The sequence below is a fragment of the Megalobrama amblycephala genome, linkage group LG2, assembly GCF_018812025.1.
Source record: "Megalobrama amblycephala isolate DHTTF-2021 linkage group LG2, ASM1881202v1, whole genome shotgun sequence".
Lineage (NCBI taxonomy): Eukaryota > Metazoa > Chordata > Actinopteri > Cypriniformes > Xenocyprididae > Megalobrama > Megalobrama amblycephala.
In genome coordinates this window covers 44,248,495-44,266,567 of record NC_063045.1, presented here as the reverse complement: position 1 = coordinate 44,266,567, position 18,073 = coordinate 44,248,495, and the positions used below count along the sequence as shown (strand labels likewise).

Genomic DNA, 18,073 nt, shown 5'->3' with positions numbered 1-18,073 from the left:
AAATAGCTCGAGGCGTATCAGGAGAGGGTTTGTGTACTTAAACCTTACGCCCTTTGTCTGATCTAAAAACTGTCCTATGTGGTACAAAAGGGTGATGCTTGGTTCTTTGAATCAAATGGTGGTTCATAAGGTGTAGATTTACCTAAAAAGAACCTAAAATTTGTTCCTAAAGCAAACAAATAACTAAAAGTGGCATGAATTTTTTTTCTTTTTTTATCTTTAGCAATTTTATTTTGTTTAAAATAAAACGTTTGAGACCCAATCATTGCTGAATCTTATGCAATGCAATGATACTCTGAGGTTTTGAAGCAGAAGTGTGATGCTGCCTCATAGTGGAGAACAGCCGCAAAGCAGGAGTAAAATCTGACTAAATCTGTACAAGACTAAAAACAATTATGGTTTAAACCAGGGGTGTCAAATTCAGTTCCAAGAGGGCCACAGCCCTGCAGAGTTTAGCTTCAACCCTAATTAAACACCCTAATCAAGTATTTCAGGCTTATATGAAAACCACAAATAAGTTTGTGTATTAGAGCAGGGTTGGAGCTAAAATCTGCAGGGCTGCGTCCCTCCAGGAACTAAGTTTAACACCCCTCGTCTAAACCATGGGCTTTCAACTCTGGCCCTCAAGGTCCACTTTCCTGCAGAGTTTAGCTTCAAACATGATCAAACACACCTGCCTGTAACTTTCTAGTAAGCCTGAAAACCTTGATTAGCTTGTTCAGGTGTGTTAGATTAGTTAGGGAGCTAAACTCTGTAGGAATGTGGCTCTCAAGGGCCAGAGTCAAGAATCCCTGGTCTAAACCGACAGCAATGGCAAAATAATGACAGAAAACCAGTTCAACATTTAAAAATTTTATTTTCCATTTAACATATTTTGATCTTCTCAAAGAAAAACCCCCATGTTCTGTACGTACCCACCTAATTTAAAACTCAAAAAAATTCAATGCTGAACTGACAGAGGAAGGCAAACTACCTCTTTTTTTTTTTTTTTTTTTTTAACAATTCTTTTTTAGATTTCAGCATGTACCAATGTTCATCATCAACCTTTATCTGTACATGTCAATAATTGCAGTTATTCACTTGAACATTAACATACCAATAATACATAGACTGTGGAAACATCCCACAGACTGGTATGATGAATAAAGTCAATGTAGGGGAAACATCCTCAGCCAGGCTCAGATTCCTTTAGATGACTGAGTGGTGTAGATATAGCCTGTGCTGTTTTCCTAATAAGTGTTACATTAATATCAACCAGGGCAGTTCTATTTTGTACAATTAAGGCATGTGAAACACTCAAAATGATGGACAGAACTCAAACAGGGACCAAAATCATTTACATTATTTACAGGGCATCCAGTCCACATCTCACCCGCGAGCAAGAAGGAAGAATGTACGAGTGTCTTTCTACAGACATAAAAAGTCTCTTCACACGCACGTACACACCTAGTCTGTCTGTGGGTCCCATTCTACGTTGTCAGGACGAAAGAGAGAGGAAGCTAAAGAGAAGAAAGAAAAGAAAGAGTGGTGATCTCTTGCTTAATCCAGTTCGACGACATCAGAAGATGTGTACTGGTGCGTGTGATGGTCCAAGCAGGGTTACTTCCATCCTTGAAGAACTGAAAAACAAAAGTCAGGATTAAATCACAAGCACAACGAGTAGAATAGTTTGCAATCTCGGGCTGTCGCATCTCACCTGCTTCGCTGCAGTTCAGTCGTTTCAACTTGCATCCATGAACTCCATGTCAACAATTGCTGTAAAAGTCTCAAATTTCTCATTGTATCAACAGGCAATCATGACAAGTCTGTGTCCTTGAGATTAGTTCAAGTGAAGAAATGAGGAGAGTTTGCTTCAGTCCGTCTCCTCCTCTCCAAACATTCATCACATCTAGACTCCTCAACCCTCAGCAGGGAAGGGAGTTTTTGAAGAAATGATTGATAGACGTGAGAATCTGCGGTTTCTCCGCACAGTAATCTTCTCAAAAAGGCATAAAGGCTTTTTTTAAAATCAAACATTCAAAAATGAACACTTTTTTTTTTTTTTCAAATGCTATAGGACTTTCCTTCATTTGATAGTGTTGCAGAGAGCAGTAGGGATTGCAGCTCAAAGGATGCAGAAAACTCCATTCCTTTGGTGTGTGGATAAAACGGATCCACACATATTCCCTGTCTCGCTCTCTGAGTAGCACTAAATGCAGCTGGTTGCCACTCCTTTCCGTACTCCAGGATGGCATTTGAGTTAGTGCTGATATCCACTCCGTGCTTGTTTTTAGTCTTTGTCTTGTATTTTTTTCGTTTTGTTTTTTTTACAAAAATATAATCCAGTCAGAATAGAGTGAAATACGTTTAAAGCAGGAAACTTTTCTACAGATGAAGTACCACAATCTCCTCTGTTCTGATCCTCAAGTCTCTTCTTATTCAGGTGAATAAACATTTGATGCAAAACATCACATATTTCGATCCCAAAACCCATGTATTGGGGGAGGGGGGGAATAGATTTTGTCTTTTAAAGAAAAAAAAAATTACTGCTACAAACTGCGGATCCTTGGCTCTCAATGGCCCTGTATCAAGAGCGCAAGTAACAAGATGGAAAAGACAGTTCCATCAAGATGTCGGGAGACAAACTCGATCTCCGGGTGATGTGAGAGTTCTGGAAGAGCACCAGCCGGAGACCGTAAGCTCAGTACAGGCCATGCGCTTTCCAGAATCTGACCTCAGATAATAGGCATATTCCGAATGGTGAGGCGTGTCCCATTTCGCTCCGAGACACTCAAGCCTTGTTGTTAGATGCACTGTTATACATAGTTTGTTTTGGAATACATTCATTCATAATACAACATCCTCATGAGGCAAATAAAAAAAAAAACCCTAACAAATAAAAACATTATTCAAAAAATACAAGGTAGCAGCCTAGAAAGTGCTCCAACTGATAAAGTTCAAATACTTTGTATAGAATAAAAAAATAAATCATTCATCCTTTTTCAACAGCAACGAAAAAGTAACTGACATACAGGATCACAGCGCCCTCATGACGGTGTCAAAACACCGGCCAGCAGAATCCACACACACACAAACACACACTTTCTGGACAGAAGGCAATAGTTCACATCGTGGACAGAGAATGAGTGATAGGGGAAGAGATGTAATGTAAGTATAGTTTGTAGACAGACAACAAAGGAGCTACATTTATACACAAAACAAACCCAGCGACCACGGTTGCCCTCTTATAACAGAGCCAAACGGGCCAAACAGCACCTCAGTCATGCTTTGAAACACTGGAGGGTAAAAAACGCAATGCTTGACTGTCCTATCGGTCTCTTTAAGAGCCTATGTACAAAAAAAAAAAAAAAAGCACAAATGTCTTCTGTCCGTTCACGCGCACACACTTTAGCACACATGCTCAATGAAGTACAAAAATTGTGTTGAACAAAATAAAAGCATGGCATTTGTTTTATACAGGTTGGTAAGCAATAAAATTTGTGCAGACTTCATCTCTCTTACGCTCGTGCACACACTCACAAAAATCCTCATAACCTATCCTAACTTTTTTTGTCTTTTTCTTTTTTGTTAAACAAGTGCAAATCTTCAAGTTTTCAAATTCATATTTTTATAGCTTTACCACGAACATAAAAATACAACAGTGTTTGTCTGTTAGGAGAGACGCTAGACTCAAATCTCCCCTAAAACGTTTCTCAACCTCTGTGTTCGATGTGGCGGAAACCACTCCGTTCCTACCTCTCGTATGTATACTCATACAAATATTCTACACATAATATATGCAACAATATATTCACACATTTTGCATTGTAAAAAAAGGACAAAACTCCATTTCAAATATGAAAACATTAAAGTGCAATGGTTTAGGTAAGGTGCTTTACTGAAGGGAGGCGGAAGAGGAACTCCTCTTCACGTCGAACCTCCCAACGACCTCCTTCTGCTCCTCTCACAGTGCAGAATGAGAGAAAGAGGGAGAAAGAGAGAGGGGGCGTGGACAAATATTGCCCCACCCCTTCCCTCACTGAGCAGTGCACATTCCTCTGCTGATTTGCTCCAGGTTTAAGGCCTCAGGTAAACTCAAGTAGACGGGTTGGGTCAGTAATCCTCCACCTGCTCCAGCTCACCTCCCCCCAGGAATGAGTAGCCTGCGGAGGTGGGAAACAGGAGAACAGAGGTTGAGAGGTCTGAGGGTTCACTTTCTACAAGAAATTTCCCATCTGGGAATATACTAATGACTAATTCATAAACATTCCTTGTACTTTTTTTCCCCCTTGAAGCAGGGTAGAAAACGCTTTCAATAAGCATATCAGTAAACAGATCCTCTTCTCTAGATGAAGATCTTACTATGACCCAGACAGTAAGAATTTGACTAGGAGCCAGAGCGCAGATTAAAACAACAGTAGTTCCAAGGGTTATTCTGGGTAATGTATGCATGTTGATGGGTAAAGCTGAATGTAACCCAGCAGGGGTGCGTGAGTGTATGCGAGCATGCACGCTAACCGAGGATACTGGGGTCAGAGGGGAGCATCATGCTAGGCTTTTTCTTCGCTTTTCCTCCCTGAGTGTCATACACACTGCCGCCCTTATTAATGTGAGCTGCCTGGAACATTGACTGTAAGGAGAAAAAACAGAAGACTTTAAAATACAGCAATGGACACGCAAAAAAGGCAAGTTATACATCCAGATGAATGAAAATTATTACTGATATCATGATATCTTGATATGAAAAACAATTTAATGCCATGTCTTTTTAAAAATTCTACCTGCAGGGGGAAGTTCATGTTTAATCCAGAGACTTCCTTGGACAGCTGTGGAAAGTTTCAGTACATTAAGACTCATTGCATCCATAAAAAAAAAAAAAATATTGAGAGACACAAAAGAAAAATTGACATTCAGAAACCTGCTGCTGTTGTCTCTGGTGGTTTGCTTTCTGTTTGGCACGGCGCTCCAGGAACTGCTTGGCAAACTCTTTGGCTTCAATGGTATCGCCCAGATAAATGCGGATAAAGTCATGAACTTCATACGGAGACTCCACCTCCTTCAGATATGCCACAATGGTGGGCACTACAGAGAGAAATATAAGCATCAGAACTCTAATTTGAGTTCCTCTTGGAGTAGAGAGCAGGAAGAGAAGCAATCAACAAATGTGAGTTACCATCTAGTGAAGAGGAGTTATTTGCAGAGGTGTTGAGAGCGTGGAGCATCTGTTCACACCAAGTGGTGAAACCGTCTTGAGGTTTCATGCCCTGAAGAAGCTTCAGAAGCCTCTCCTCATCATCAGTACGCTTGCGTCGATTCAGCATGTACTGCTCACTGAGAACATGGACACTTTTGGGGTGAACACTGTGTGTAAAAACACTGGTTTAAAAGGAGAGGTAAACGGTGTGTGTGAATTTGTGTACCTGAGAGAGGGACTGCTGCGGCTGTTCTTCAGGCCAATGTTGCGATGGCTGGCTTGGTTCTTCATGGCCTCGTCCCACATGCCCATAGCAGGGTTTCCGCCTCCCACCTTGCCTTCCATACTAGCTCCTGACCACATCCCAGTTGGCCCATCATTCCACTGGCCCATTGTCAAACCTCCATGCTGATCAAAACACACATGAAAAGTTAAAGTAGAAGAAACATAATTTCCTTCTAACAGCAAGTGAATAATGAATGATATCAGTTGCTCATGTGGATGTCAAGATGTTTTTACCCTTTGTTGCTGCTGTGCTCTCTGCTGCTGCTGTTTGTGAAGTCTCTCTGCCTCCAGCTCCAGGAGTCCCATGCTCTTTCCGGTAGCTTTACCCAGAGACAGAGCTCCTGCCTGGCTTCCGCTCCACCCTGCGCCCCCTGACACGCTATGCTGCTGGCTCTGCTGCAGAAACTTCATGATCAACTCCTGCTGCTGACGGCACTGCTGTAAAACACAAACATACAAACGTGTTAGACATCTTAAACATTTCAGAGTACAAAAGTCGTGGCCCAGCATGTGAGAGGGTGCTCACCTGTTTTCGTCTATAAAGCTCCTCCTCCTCTCTCCGCTTCTGTTCCTCCTGCTGTCGGCGCTTTTCCTCCCTCCGTTTCCTCTCCTCTTCTTCACGCTTCACCCTGAGTTCAGCTTCACGCCTCTCCTGGATCTAACACATGGGCGGCACACGCTCAATTAACAAAAGAGAATTATGACTGAAGTTTACATATTCAACATGAAATGTATGTGATCACCTAGATGAGAGAGTAACGTGTGAAGTCACAGTCCTGCTTAAGCCCAAAGCATTCTTCGGGTTATTACATTAACGCTAGGGTATGTATTCAGTAGGGCAGAGATCTTCAACCCTGCACCTGGGTCCCACTATCCTGCAAACTTTATTTCCAACCTGCTTTAACACACCTGCCTGTGTGTTTTCAAGTGATCTAGAAATGCAGGATTAGATACTTCAGGTGTGTTTGATTAGGGTTGGAACCCAGGAACAGGGCAGTAGGGCTTGCATAAAGTAATAGTAAGGTAGTCAACTACTTCAACCACTAGTCGACATTGTCGGAAGCCATCAAGTACCCAAGTGTGGAATAGTCCTAACTTTAAAATTCACTTCAAGGGATAGTTCACCAAAAAAATAAAAATTATCCCATGATTTACTTGCCCTCAGGCCATCCTAGGTGTATATGACTATCTTCTTTTAGACTAACACAATTGGAGATATATTTAAAAATATCCTGGCTCCTCCAAGCAATGGTAGTGAACGGGGGGCGTGTTTTGAAGATGCCGTTAACAAATATTTAAAATATGTTATTTTTGTTTCTACATTAATTTGGAGATTAAATGTGAAATTATTACAATATAAAATATATAAAAAAACATTAATGTTAGGTGCAATTAATCACAAATAATTTTTCAAAATTGATTGACAGCACTAGTACAAAGACATTCGATCAGTCATAACTTCTGAAGAGAAACAACACAGACACTGGACAAGGTCCAGGCTATGTGCTCTGTTTCAAATCAAAACTGAAGTAATGCATTGGGCTTTAGTCACCACTGAACCTTTGATCAAGACAAGACCGGTAAACTATAGCAGGACTGTCTGTTTTACTGTAGCATATTTTGAATGGCAATTTAATTTGAAGATTACATAAATTGCCTACTTTCTGCAAATGTTCAAGAGTTGGACCCTGAGCGGAGTTACTCATGGTTAAGTCCCACAGACTGGTCTCACCGCCTAAAAAACAAACAAACAAAAAAAAACAAACAGTAAAGCCAATGGTATGAACAATAGGACTTAACAAATAAAGTGGCTATTACAAAGCATCAATACAGCTGGCAGTACCTGACTGCTGAGAGACTGAGGTAGGCATGTCCCACAAGGGCCCGGTGTCTGGCACTGACATGGACCTGTTCATCGCAGGCATCCCAGTCTCCCCACACCTGAGATGCAAACACATCACTCACAAACCAAAACGTATGTATATACCTGGTCGGCTGATACATCAATCACAAGGGGTTGATACCTGTTTATGTGCTGAAATCTCATCTGAAGTTGTTGGTACAGGGCTGCAGTGGCAGCTTGCTCTAATTGTTTCTTCAACAGCTCCTGGTCCATGTTCCCCTAAAGCAACAGAAAACAGACTAAAAAGTTGTACGTCTATCCAACTTTACTATTTTAAACTATTTGTCTTTTTTATTTTTAGAATTAGATAGTGGAGAACAGTAAAGCAATGATGGAGAAGGACAGGAGGATATCATGATATGTCGGAGCACTGGCAACAAAAATTGACATTGATAACTATAACGTCAGGACATTTTTACTCAATATGGATTATAATCTAACACCCTATCATACAGTGCATATAATTAAGCTTACTGTATCATAATTAATATACAAATTTCTAGGGCAAAAGATTACACATTTATGGCAAATAAAAGGGCTTTCAGTATTATTCTAAAAACCTTCAGGTACAAGGTTAAAATTGTATCATCTTTGTAACAAAGCTTATTGCTAATACATGGCACAAAGTTTCATGAAACCCTTTTCTGAATAATTCACTGTTCCTCACCAGAAGTGGAGGAGGGGAGGGGCCAGGAGAGAAAGGCACACGTCCCCACATCTTGATAACTTCACCCAAGGGCTGAAATCCCTCATCACAGCCACGTTTGACCAGCAGGTTCATGGTGAAATACCCCGCTTGAAACCACTCACACATCTCCACTGTAGTGAATGGACCTGAAAGACAGACAACCAAGACAGCTTAACATTTTAGGCTGTAATGAAAACAAAAAACATCCACTTATGAACGAGGATGTGGTAGCGAGCATTACCTTGAATCTCCCCTTGAGGGTCTTTGTAGAACCACTTCATTGCGGACTCGTGAGAAAGGGGCAGGGCACTAGCGGAGTGTGGGAGAGTGTGTGGGGTGGAGTGAGAGAGCGTATGTGTATTCGGGTGTGAGTGAGTGTGTGCCACGTTGATGTGGCTCTCCTGAAGAGCTTGAGTGAAACATTCCTCTTCAAGGGACGTGTCTTGCAGAGACGCCACCATCTTCTCAGCCTCCTTTAAAAGACAGATGTTTTTTTACTTTGCGCTTCTATCATAAGAACGTAGAGCAACAAAAATAAGCAAACACACACTGACCTGCTGAAGGTGCTTCATGCCATCTTCCTCCTCAGTGTCTCCCCCTACTGTCGGAAGATCATTACCAGTGGTTGACGGAGGAGAGGTGCTCTGCGTCTGAGGTGTGGTGCCAACTGCTGGAGCTGAATTTATAAGAACAAATGCAGCCTTAATCCGGAGTGTATTGCATGGCAAATTCTTGAAACAAATATGAAAAAGGCTTGAAAAGTGAAAAAGAGTGAACGCAAGAAAAAGGAAAGAGTACCTTCAGCCGGCTGGGGTGCAGGTTTGGAGGGGGGAGGGACTATGGGTTTGGGAGTCTCTTGCTCTGAAGGGTGCACAGGAGCAGGAACAGACACAGCATGAGGAGATGATGACTTCCTGTCTCCATCACACACAGCTGTTGCCTCACACTCTTCCGCTAAAATAAGAAGAGACAAATTTAGAAATCTGTCAAAAAAAAGTGAGAAAACATTTCAGCATGAGAAATGGAAGACGCTAACGGTTTAATGTTAAGGCCAACAGCCATTTCCTGTTAAATGAACCAGATAGAGAATCAAATCAAATGAGCTTCTGGAATACTACAGGTTTTCTTACGTTTATCAGCAGGGCTGTCCGTCTTCTCCTGACCACCCTCCTCTTCCTCCTCCAGAGCCTCAAATTCCAGTTCCTGGTCTTCGGGGATTGCATCTCTGGAGTTTTTCTGAATGGTCACAGAAACTTAATTTAATCTATTTGTTTTACTAATTTAACAGGAAGTTACTTAACAGTCATGTGCAAGAATGCATTTTAAATTTAACCTAACAAAATCATATTTCAAGAGTCGCCCTGAAACACAAGCGAACCTTGATGCACATAAAGGCTCCAGAAGAATCAAAGGTTCCCATCTCTCCCTCTTCTTCATCAGTGCACCATTCAGGCAGGCCATCTCGCTCTTCCTCTCCTCCCTCACTTCCAGCCCTTCTCCGTCCACCTTCTCCATCTCGAAAGTCAAAGTCAAACTTCCTACGACGGCCTTCCCCACTGCTATGATCCCGCCAACCTGCTGAACGAGGACCCCCGTCTAGATGAGAGAAAATACCAGTTTAAATATAACTGCGACCAGCAATTACCGTGGTTCAAGCGCTTTAAGGCATTTATTGCTTCTGTTCAGTTGGGGTCTAGGCCAACCCGAAATAAAATAAAAAAGCCACAATGCGTAACAATCAGATGTAGGACAAAAACAATAACATTCACAACACAATGGCACTCTACGGTGGACGATTTCTTTCCGATTTCTCATGGGCCTCTAGGCAGTAAGTCAAACAGGCCCAGCGAGTTTCGTTCTGATCTGCTTCACAGCACCTTGGACCAAGACACTGCATGCCAGTTTTCAATCGGACTGACAGTTGCCTAGCTATAGCTGCTTTAGTGTTTTTTTTTTTTTTTTTTTTTTTTTCATTTTATAGCACCACCAAGTGGCCAGTAGCCACGTCCTTTTTCAGGTGACCACAGACTGAGCCCGTACATAGGTGTACCAAGTTTGGTGAAATTATCTCATTCTGTTCAAGAGTGATAGCAGTTTTAGTAAAACTGGCCACGCCTACTTCAGACGTCTTGGTGTCCTGTCAGGGACATAAATTGAAATTTCAACTTATTATTATTATTGAAAATCAGATTCCAGAGAATTTTTATGAACTGCTTTGGTTCTGATTGGGTTTTTCAAAAAAATCCTTGCTTGAGCCAAGGATTCCAACGATATAAGTCTGCGATTAACAGTTTAGGAGTTATGAGCAATAACTACCATCCCCCAAAGTTTCAAGCCTCTACAGCTTAAGGTTTGGTCCGCCTGATCACTTTTAAAAATCCTAACAATTACAATAAGGTTTCAACACTACGTGCTTAAATCCCTAAAAAAAAGAAATAAAATAATTTAAATATTTACAAAAAAACAACAACAAAGGAATGTACCTTCACGACGACTTCCAGCAATCCTCCAGCTTCCGCCAGGTTCTGCCCCATCATCGTCCTCCTGCTCCTCTCTGAGCGTACGCCAGTTATCGCTGTCTGAGCGTGCATATTCCTTCCTTCCTCCTGCTCCGCCCTCCTCAAATCCACCACGCCCACCTTCACGCCTCAAGGGCTTCTCAAAGCGCCTCTCACCTCTGAAACAGCAAATATTATATTAATGATCAGCACAAGAGAACATGAACATCTCACACTTACACTTAAGAGTTATTCTACATTCTGTACCAACATTTTAATGGATTCAAGTTATACAAATGCATGTTACAAGTATACTGATATTCAAATAGATATGTGAATTGTATATTTTACTTACAAATGCACAAATTAATGTAAAACCCACCTGTCATCCCAGCTCTGGCTGCGGTGCATCTCTCGTCCTCGGCCAAACCCGACATCTTCATCCACACTTCTTTGGTAGAATCCGCCTTCTCCTCTGCCTCTCCCTACAGACAGAGAAACAAAATATTAAAAATATATTTTTAAAAATATTATTCTATTAATAATAATAATAATAATATTTATATAATAATATAATAAATGTATATATTTATATATATTTATTAAATATTATATAATTTTTTGGGAAGAGATGGAATGTGACCTTGACATTTCTTTGTAATTATTCTGTAATTATTAAAAAAAAAAAAGATGAAACTTATGTAGCTGGAAAGACGATTTTCACTGTAGTCTCACACACACACACACACACACACACACACACACACACACACACACACACACACACAAATGTAATTAATTTTATATTCATGTCCGTACTGAAATTATTTAATAAGGCAATCATGTAATTTCTGTACTTGCATCACAGAATTGGAAAAACAATCGCCATTTTCAACCAGGTTTTCTAACCACTCACTCGCCCCATCAGCTAAACAGATAGTCCTGTTTAGGGCTGGGCGATATATCGCATGCGATTGTCACACGCATTTCGTGAGTAAAGCCGGTTCCCTGATTACCGCTAAATCGCCATCACCTGCTTTCAAATGGAGCGGCATTTAATAGACAAGAGCCGTATTTCACCGTCAAGCTACGCAATATCGCATTCATTATCGAAGGCGATTCATCTGCGATAATGAACACGATATTGCGTAGCTTGACAGTGACAACCGCATGCGATATATCGCCCAGCCCTAGTCCTGTTCCAAATTCACACCAATGGTCACAACCCACCTCGACCTCCTCGAGTGCTTCCACGCCCTCTAGCTACACCTGTCGGTACAGCACCACCTCCTTTACCCATAAGCCTTAGCACAGCCACACTGTTCACAGACATGGAGAAGTTTCTCTGAAAGGTGAGAGAAATTAAAAGAAAAACATGACTGATGTGTTACATATTTACAACGAATAACATTATAACTAATTATAACTCATTTTATCCAAAAAAACAAATGGATGAAATTAGTGTTGTCAAAAGTACCGACTTCGGTACCAATCGGTACTGAAATTTTAAAAATCTGATGCTTTGAGCGCTGTTGAGCGGATTCATAAACACCTCTGATTAGCCATTGTGTTCACGGTTCATTGGATATGACCGTGAAACCGTTTTAAAGCAGGCATCTATCAGCTGACTGGTTTTGACAACTCTAGATGAAATTAGCTTCTTGTGATCACTACAAGATCAGGGAAGGCAGAGAAGTGAAGACTCACCTGCTCCTCTTCAGTCAGGGGCACCAAGGCCAACGGTTGCTGAGGCTCATCCTGCAGGATAGCAGCAAACTCCTTATCCTGCATGTCCTCAGGGATCTTAAACGAACAAAATCTCAGTTAAGTCATGTAAAGGAGAAACACTTATTGATTCTTACTGACTACTATAATGAATAGAACAGGCAGCCTGTGCTGTTTAATTGATTTGACTTTTACCGCAGGTGCCGTGAATCCCTCACCTTGTTATCTTTGACATAAAGTGCTAACATCTCCTCGCGGCCATAGCGGTAGTCGGCCAACTTGGACTTTGGCATTGCAGGGGAAGGGGGAGGGGACGTCACACTCCCCCCTCTGGATAGTGCACGGAGCCTGAAGCAAGCAGACGCCATCGTGATTATTTACATCACGCATTTATACACAAATAATCGTTCTGGATTTAATATTGTGTATAAGCAGAAAATGAGAGGAGAGGTTGATCTTTTATTTAATAAAAAATGATCTAAATAAAAAAAAAAAAAAAAATAAAAAAAATCACAAATTACACAAAAAGGGGAAACATCTGTTTCCTTCTGCTGACACTTACAGGGGAAGTAAGACAGAAAAAAAAAATCACCCAGAACAGAATATGGCAGTTCATAAATTTACAGCACACTAAATATTCCTCACAAAGGATAACAATAAGGCAAATCAGATTATCCAACATATTTTTAAATGTGTTCAACAGGGCAAAACAAATTTAACTTTATGTACCTCAGTCATGTTTTTAGCTGTGCTGTATTAGTTAAAAATCAGATCAGATCAGATCAGATCAATGGAAGAAAAATGTGTTCCTCCAACAGACTGCCAAAAAGTCCAAATCCTTTATCTCTCAATCATCAAAGTGCAAAAAAGTGCATATGTTTGAAGTGCAAAAACACTCTGCAAGTGCCAAACGCAAGTAAACATTGATTTTGGCGAGAGATACTGGCCAGAGGGCTGGTAACTGTTTCTTTAGGTAAGAGTTTATTTCCATAAATGGAGACCTACAAGATAAAGCACATTCATTTGAATTCATACCATCTGAAATGCATATATTACCATTCTGGACCGAAGTTAAGTGTCTCAGCAGTCATATTCTGGGTGTCCAGAGGGCTCAAGGTTTCTGTTATTAAATGACAAGTCAAAGTCTCATTTATCAATCAGCATACACACATCAAAATATGAGATGTTATTAATATAAAACAATACAACAAGAACATCACGGGCGGTGCTTACCTCGTCCAAAGAACAGGACCAGGATGAAAGGGGGGGACAGGAATGAGGTGGTTCTGTCAGAGCTTGTACGGTGGTTCTGTGTGCTGAGGTGGACTTGGTAATTCTAAACTCTGTATGAATATTATAATAGCTGCCAGTTTCAGGGAGATAAAGGCTGATGAATACCTAGCCAGATATAAGAGCTCCAAAAGATGGCACACCACCCTAATGTGCCAGTAACTTCAGATCTTTTAAAAAAGATTCAGTAAATTGAAAACACTTCAGAGAGAAAAAAAAACACACTATGTTTAAGAATTTGTGGCAGCATAAATAACAGCAACTGCTGTTGGACAAAAACTTTCAGGGCAGTTTGTAATGCCGTAACTAACTATTGCTGGGTAACTCTCCTCTTGATTCTTCAGCTCTTTTATTTATATTCAGATTTTTTTTTTTTTTTTTTTTTTTTTTTAATTCTTTTTACATTGACAAGCCTTCAGCTCCCAACTCCTCACACCTGCAGAGAAATAAAACAGTAAAACTGACTGCTTATAGAGCAACATTTAAATCATGCAATGCATATTAGATGCTTGCTTAAAAACAGAGATGCAAACACATCAGGGGTGAAAAAGGTGAGAAAGATGCGAGACATCCCATACACCCCCCCCACACACACACACAAAAACTCTATTTATATTATAGCTATATTTAATATTCATATTGACTTATGAGTTGAGTATGTGTGCTAAAGCTGCGCAGATTACATAAACTTTGCTAGCATATTGAGTGAACAATTTGTGAAACACAACCTGCCAAATTGCGTAGCATATTGATTTGACATTGTTACCCTCCACAGTTGGCTTTTACCCACATTTTACAGGTCTTCATTTCAAACCCTGTCATTATGAAATTGCACAGAACATCTTGTGTGTGTAAAAGCAAACTGTTTCATTACGTTATGACAATATAGTATAGTAGAGTTCAACTAAAGTTGTACTCGTTGGCAAAATGGCAATGTTATTAGCATTATACAAATTGTATTTGGAATAATAAAAGTATGTTCGATTAAGTGGAAATGATGAAACAGTTTTCATGATTTCATTCACCGTAACCCTGTCCAAAGACGGTCCTCTCAGACAGTTTTGTTTTTTTAAAAATTCTTCTATTCATCTTCAGGGGTTTCAGTCAGTACTTCAACTTAAGCTTATTTTCAGTTCAAAATTTTTAATTTTCATTGAAGTTTTTCCATCTAATATATTTAGATATTTCAGATTTATATTTAATTGCTTTTGTTAAAATAAACACTGATCACAGAATTAAAAATGTACAGCAAAAGCATTTTGTACACTTACTGGTCATTAAAGAGAATTGAAAAATATATAGTGTATATGTTGTGAATATAATTATACACTACACTTTCTGTTATAAACATAAGTATAGCATTAATTTTAAAATTCAAATTAAACCTACTGTATTTAATCACTTAATCCCAATTTTTCCCATCTAAAAACAAGCACAAATAAACAACAACAGTCCAAAACTGCTCAGTTTCTCAAAAAGATTTACTAGTTGCAAACAATAAAGTAACAATTTAATATTTTACTGAAAGGCAATTTTGGGGGCAATGACACAAATGCATTTTACTTTTTATTTCATTTATTTTAACAATAAATCTACAATATTAGAATATGTATCAAAGAATTACTGATTTTTCCTCACAGATGTACTTGGGTAAAGTTGGTTTTATATTCGCACTTCTGATAAATTCAGACTTTCCAATAAATGTGCCATAAATTAATGTTTGCGAATTTTAAGCAGCGACATGATATTGACAACCAACGATTGTCAACTTACAACATTTTTCACAGTCGATCAAAATAGGCAAGTATTGTTTTAATGGCATATTTACTTGTGAATGTCCAATGTAGTGTGGTTAACAAGGCTATTGAATACGGATGTCCGAATGTGCGAATATAAAACCAACTTTACCCAAGTCACAGATATGACCATTGACAAGTATTGTTACCATGACTTATTTAAACTTATTAGAAACTTTAGTAGCAGACACTACAAATATTTTTATACACCAAATAAGGCAGTTTTAGCTGTATTATGTGCATGCATGAATGGACATTTATCATGGACACGTTTAAGAAAAGCAACAGGAATGAAACAGCTTTGGACGTGAAATTATTTAGACAAAACGTGTAAAAATGTGCACATTAAATCAAGTCAGTCTGCACTTCCATTACAGCTGAAAACTGTAAAAACGTCAAGAACTTTTACTGGTGGGATTAAATGAATTAAAAACATTTATTATAAGCCAAAAGAGGACTAAACAGAACTCATGTTATAGTTTAACAGCCAAAAACCTTCCGTGACAACTTTCCAAACTACAATCATAACTCCACAAGCAGCAGTCCAGCTTAACGCGACAAAACACTCGTCGCGACGTTATGCAACACGGTTGAGACCGAGATATGTTTTTAAAGAAGGTTAAGAAGTAATCTAATTATAATCAGCGAAATAAGTCTGAGACGTTTTAAGAAACCCAGAGCAGGAAACGCAGCTGTAGCGTCTCAAATATGCTCGCGTTGCGTCCTCGCTGCAGGCCTTCACTACGAGCCCTTGAACCATCTGATACAGAGCGATTAGCTCCAACCACATAGATGTGCGATTACCACTAAAACATGATTTCACCTAACGTTACCAATGCACAAAGCACACTACCCACTGATAAGCTGAAAATGATTTAGCACGCACCTTTTCTGCGAGCCTGCTGGCCAGCTAGGCTAAACTAGCCAGCCACTGTTTTCTCCAGAGTTGGATCTTCTTTAAAGAACTCACTCCTTTTGCACGCACGTGCTCCGCAGTAACCGATGGTTTGAACTGGTATGTCTCCGTTTTGATCACTTGTCTTGTGTGAGTTTCGATGTTGAATTGAATATCTATTTTTTTCCCGTATCTGCAACGGTCGCAATGAGTTTTTCTGTCTCGCTCGGTCGTCTTGTTGTTTGTGTTTTACAAAAATGGCTGTTGGACATGAACCACATGAGAATTTCATCCAATGAACCGCGAAGCTCTTCTTCTTCTTTTTGCTCGACGGAGGATAGAGAACTAAAATAGCGCATTACTGCCATCCACTGCTAGCGGGCTGCAGAATCACTGGATATGTTCTTTTCTTTTTCGTTTTGTTTATATAATAATAATAATAATAATAATAATAAATTATTATTATTATTTTTTATTATTATTGTATTTTTATAATTAGTACTATTATTATTTTTGTCATGGCTTTTGCTGGTATGTTGTATGACTTTTTTATTTGCAAAAGTTTTTTTTATTTACAAAACTACGATTAGGATAAAAAAATACAACATTTGAGAACAACAAGTTGAGGATTATATAAAGGGAAATAAATTAATTTAAAAAATATGGGATGTTTTTAAAGCCTTTTAATTGGAGATTTTTTAAGTGATGATAGATTTTAAATTTAAGCTGTTTTGCTGTATGGGATTTTTTTAATACCTGCTGAATTCGGAACCGCTTACTATACTGCTCTTACTTTTTTTTTTTTTTCTCTTTTTTTTTTACCATATTTCTGAGGCTGCCATATGGACATTATATTTTAGTTATTTTCTTTGACAATATACATGTCACAGTTTTATATTTGGATGTTCTGTAAAGAGCACATTCAGGGCTTTGCAGAGATACCAAATTTTTAGAGGTTTCCCTATGACAACAACAACTCCTTGGTCTTTAAATATGACTGAAAATCAAAATTAGCACTCTTATGGAAATATGATAATATTTTGTAATTATCATTTAAATCGGATTAATTTTCAAATTGTAAATCAACATCTCAGGAAAATGTTATAGGGTTTATAATCAAAATATGACTTTCTGTTACGAAACAGGGACATTGATTTCATACATGTCCACTGCAGAGGACACCAGGACTTAAATTATTTTTATCAGGCATTTTGGGAGAAACAACAAGTGAATAGGGAAAGAAATTATGTCAATATTATATCAATATTCCTACTAATTATTAGATATTATTATGAAAACGTTGACAATTATTACTCCCATTATCACACTTCTTTTTCCATTGCATGTTGCTCCAATAACACATTAATAAGCAAATTAGATACAGTGTATAGATGCATTGTATTGAATGGGAAAACCCATGTATGACTATTTTACCCATATATTGCATAAAGTAAAATGGTATATCGATTCATTCCGTTCTATCTTTCATAGTTGAGAATCATCTTTATACAAAGTTTGGTTAAAAAAAAATCCTGAAGCCTAAAAATTGATTGGTGATTAAAAAAAAATCCCATTGTTTTTGCCTATACATATAATTTCATGTCATTTTATTTTATAGTCCTGGTGTCCACTAGAGGATATAGTATAACATATGAATAAAATATAATTTTTCAAAAAAAAAAAAAAAAAAAATCTTCCATTTGTTTTTTATGCTCTAAACAATGTAATGGCGTGAAGAAAAAAAAAACTAAATTCAAGAAAAAAAAATTCTGGGTCTCAGGAGGAAAAAATGAATATAGCAAATAGTTGCAAGATCTTTG

At 38.8% G+C, this 18,073-nt stretch overlaps 1 protein-coding gene across 1 annotated transcript; it reads right to left on the bottom strand.

The window, feature by feature from the left end:
- Positions 1-836: 836 nt before the first annotated feature.
- On the bottom strand, positions 837-16,590 carry gigyf1b (GRB10 interacting GYF protein 1b). Its single transcript, XM_048178074.1, has 26 exons — positions 16,245-16,590; positions 13,506-13,998; positions 13,329-13,392; positions 12,491-12,620; positions 12,255-12,350; positions 11,778-11,892; positions 10,930-11,032; positions 10,533-10,726; positions 9,428-9,645; positions 9,180-9,285; positions 8,848-9,003; positions 8,604-8,725; positions 8,291-8,522; positions 8,029-8,195; positions 7,483-7,580; positions 7,302-7,399; positions 7,120-7,193; positions 5,985-6,116; positions 5,693-5,896; positions 5,400-5,581; positions 5,153-5,310; positions 4,898-5,061; positions 4,761-4,805; positions 4,498-4,609; positions 1,697-4,142; positions 837-1,619 (listed from the first exon to the last, which is right to left on the bottom strand). The coding sequence occupies exons 3-25, from the start codon at positions 13,361-13,363 to the stop codon at positions 4,093-4,095; spliced, it is 2,991 nt and encodes a 996-aa protein (XP_048034031.1). The 5' UTR covers positions 13,364-13,392; positions 13,506-13,998; positions 16,245-16,590; the 3' UTR covers positions 837-1,619; positions 1,697-4,092.
- Between the last annotated feature and the right edge of the window lie 1,483 nt (positions 16,591-18,073).

Bases quoted from the DNA above. Each gene is read 5' to 3' on its own strand.
- gigyf1b (XM_048178074.1), bottom strand. From the start codon at position 13,363: ATGACTGCTGAGACACTTAACTTCGGTCCAGAATG. The intron at 12,621-13,328 runs GTAATATATGCA...TGCTTGCTTCAG, and splicing joins CTTAACTTCGGTCCAGAATG to GCTCCGTGCACTATCCAGAG. The intron at 9,004-9,179 runs GTAAGAAAACCT...TTCTTATTTTAG, and splicing joins GGACAGCCCTGCTGATAAAC to CGGAAGAGTGTGAGGCAACA.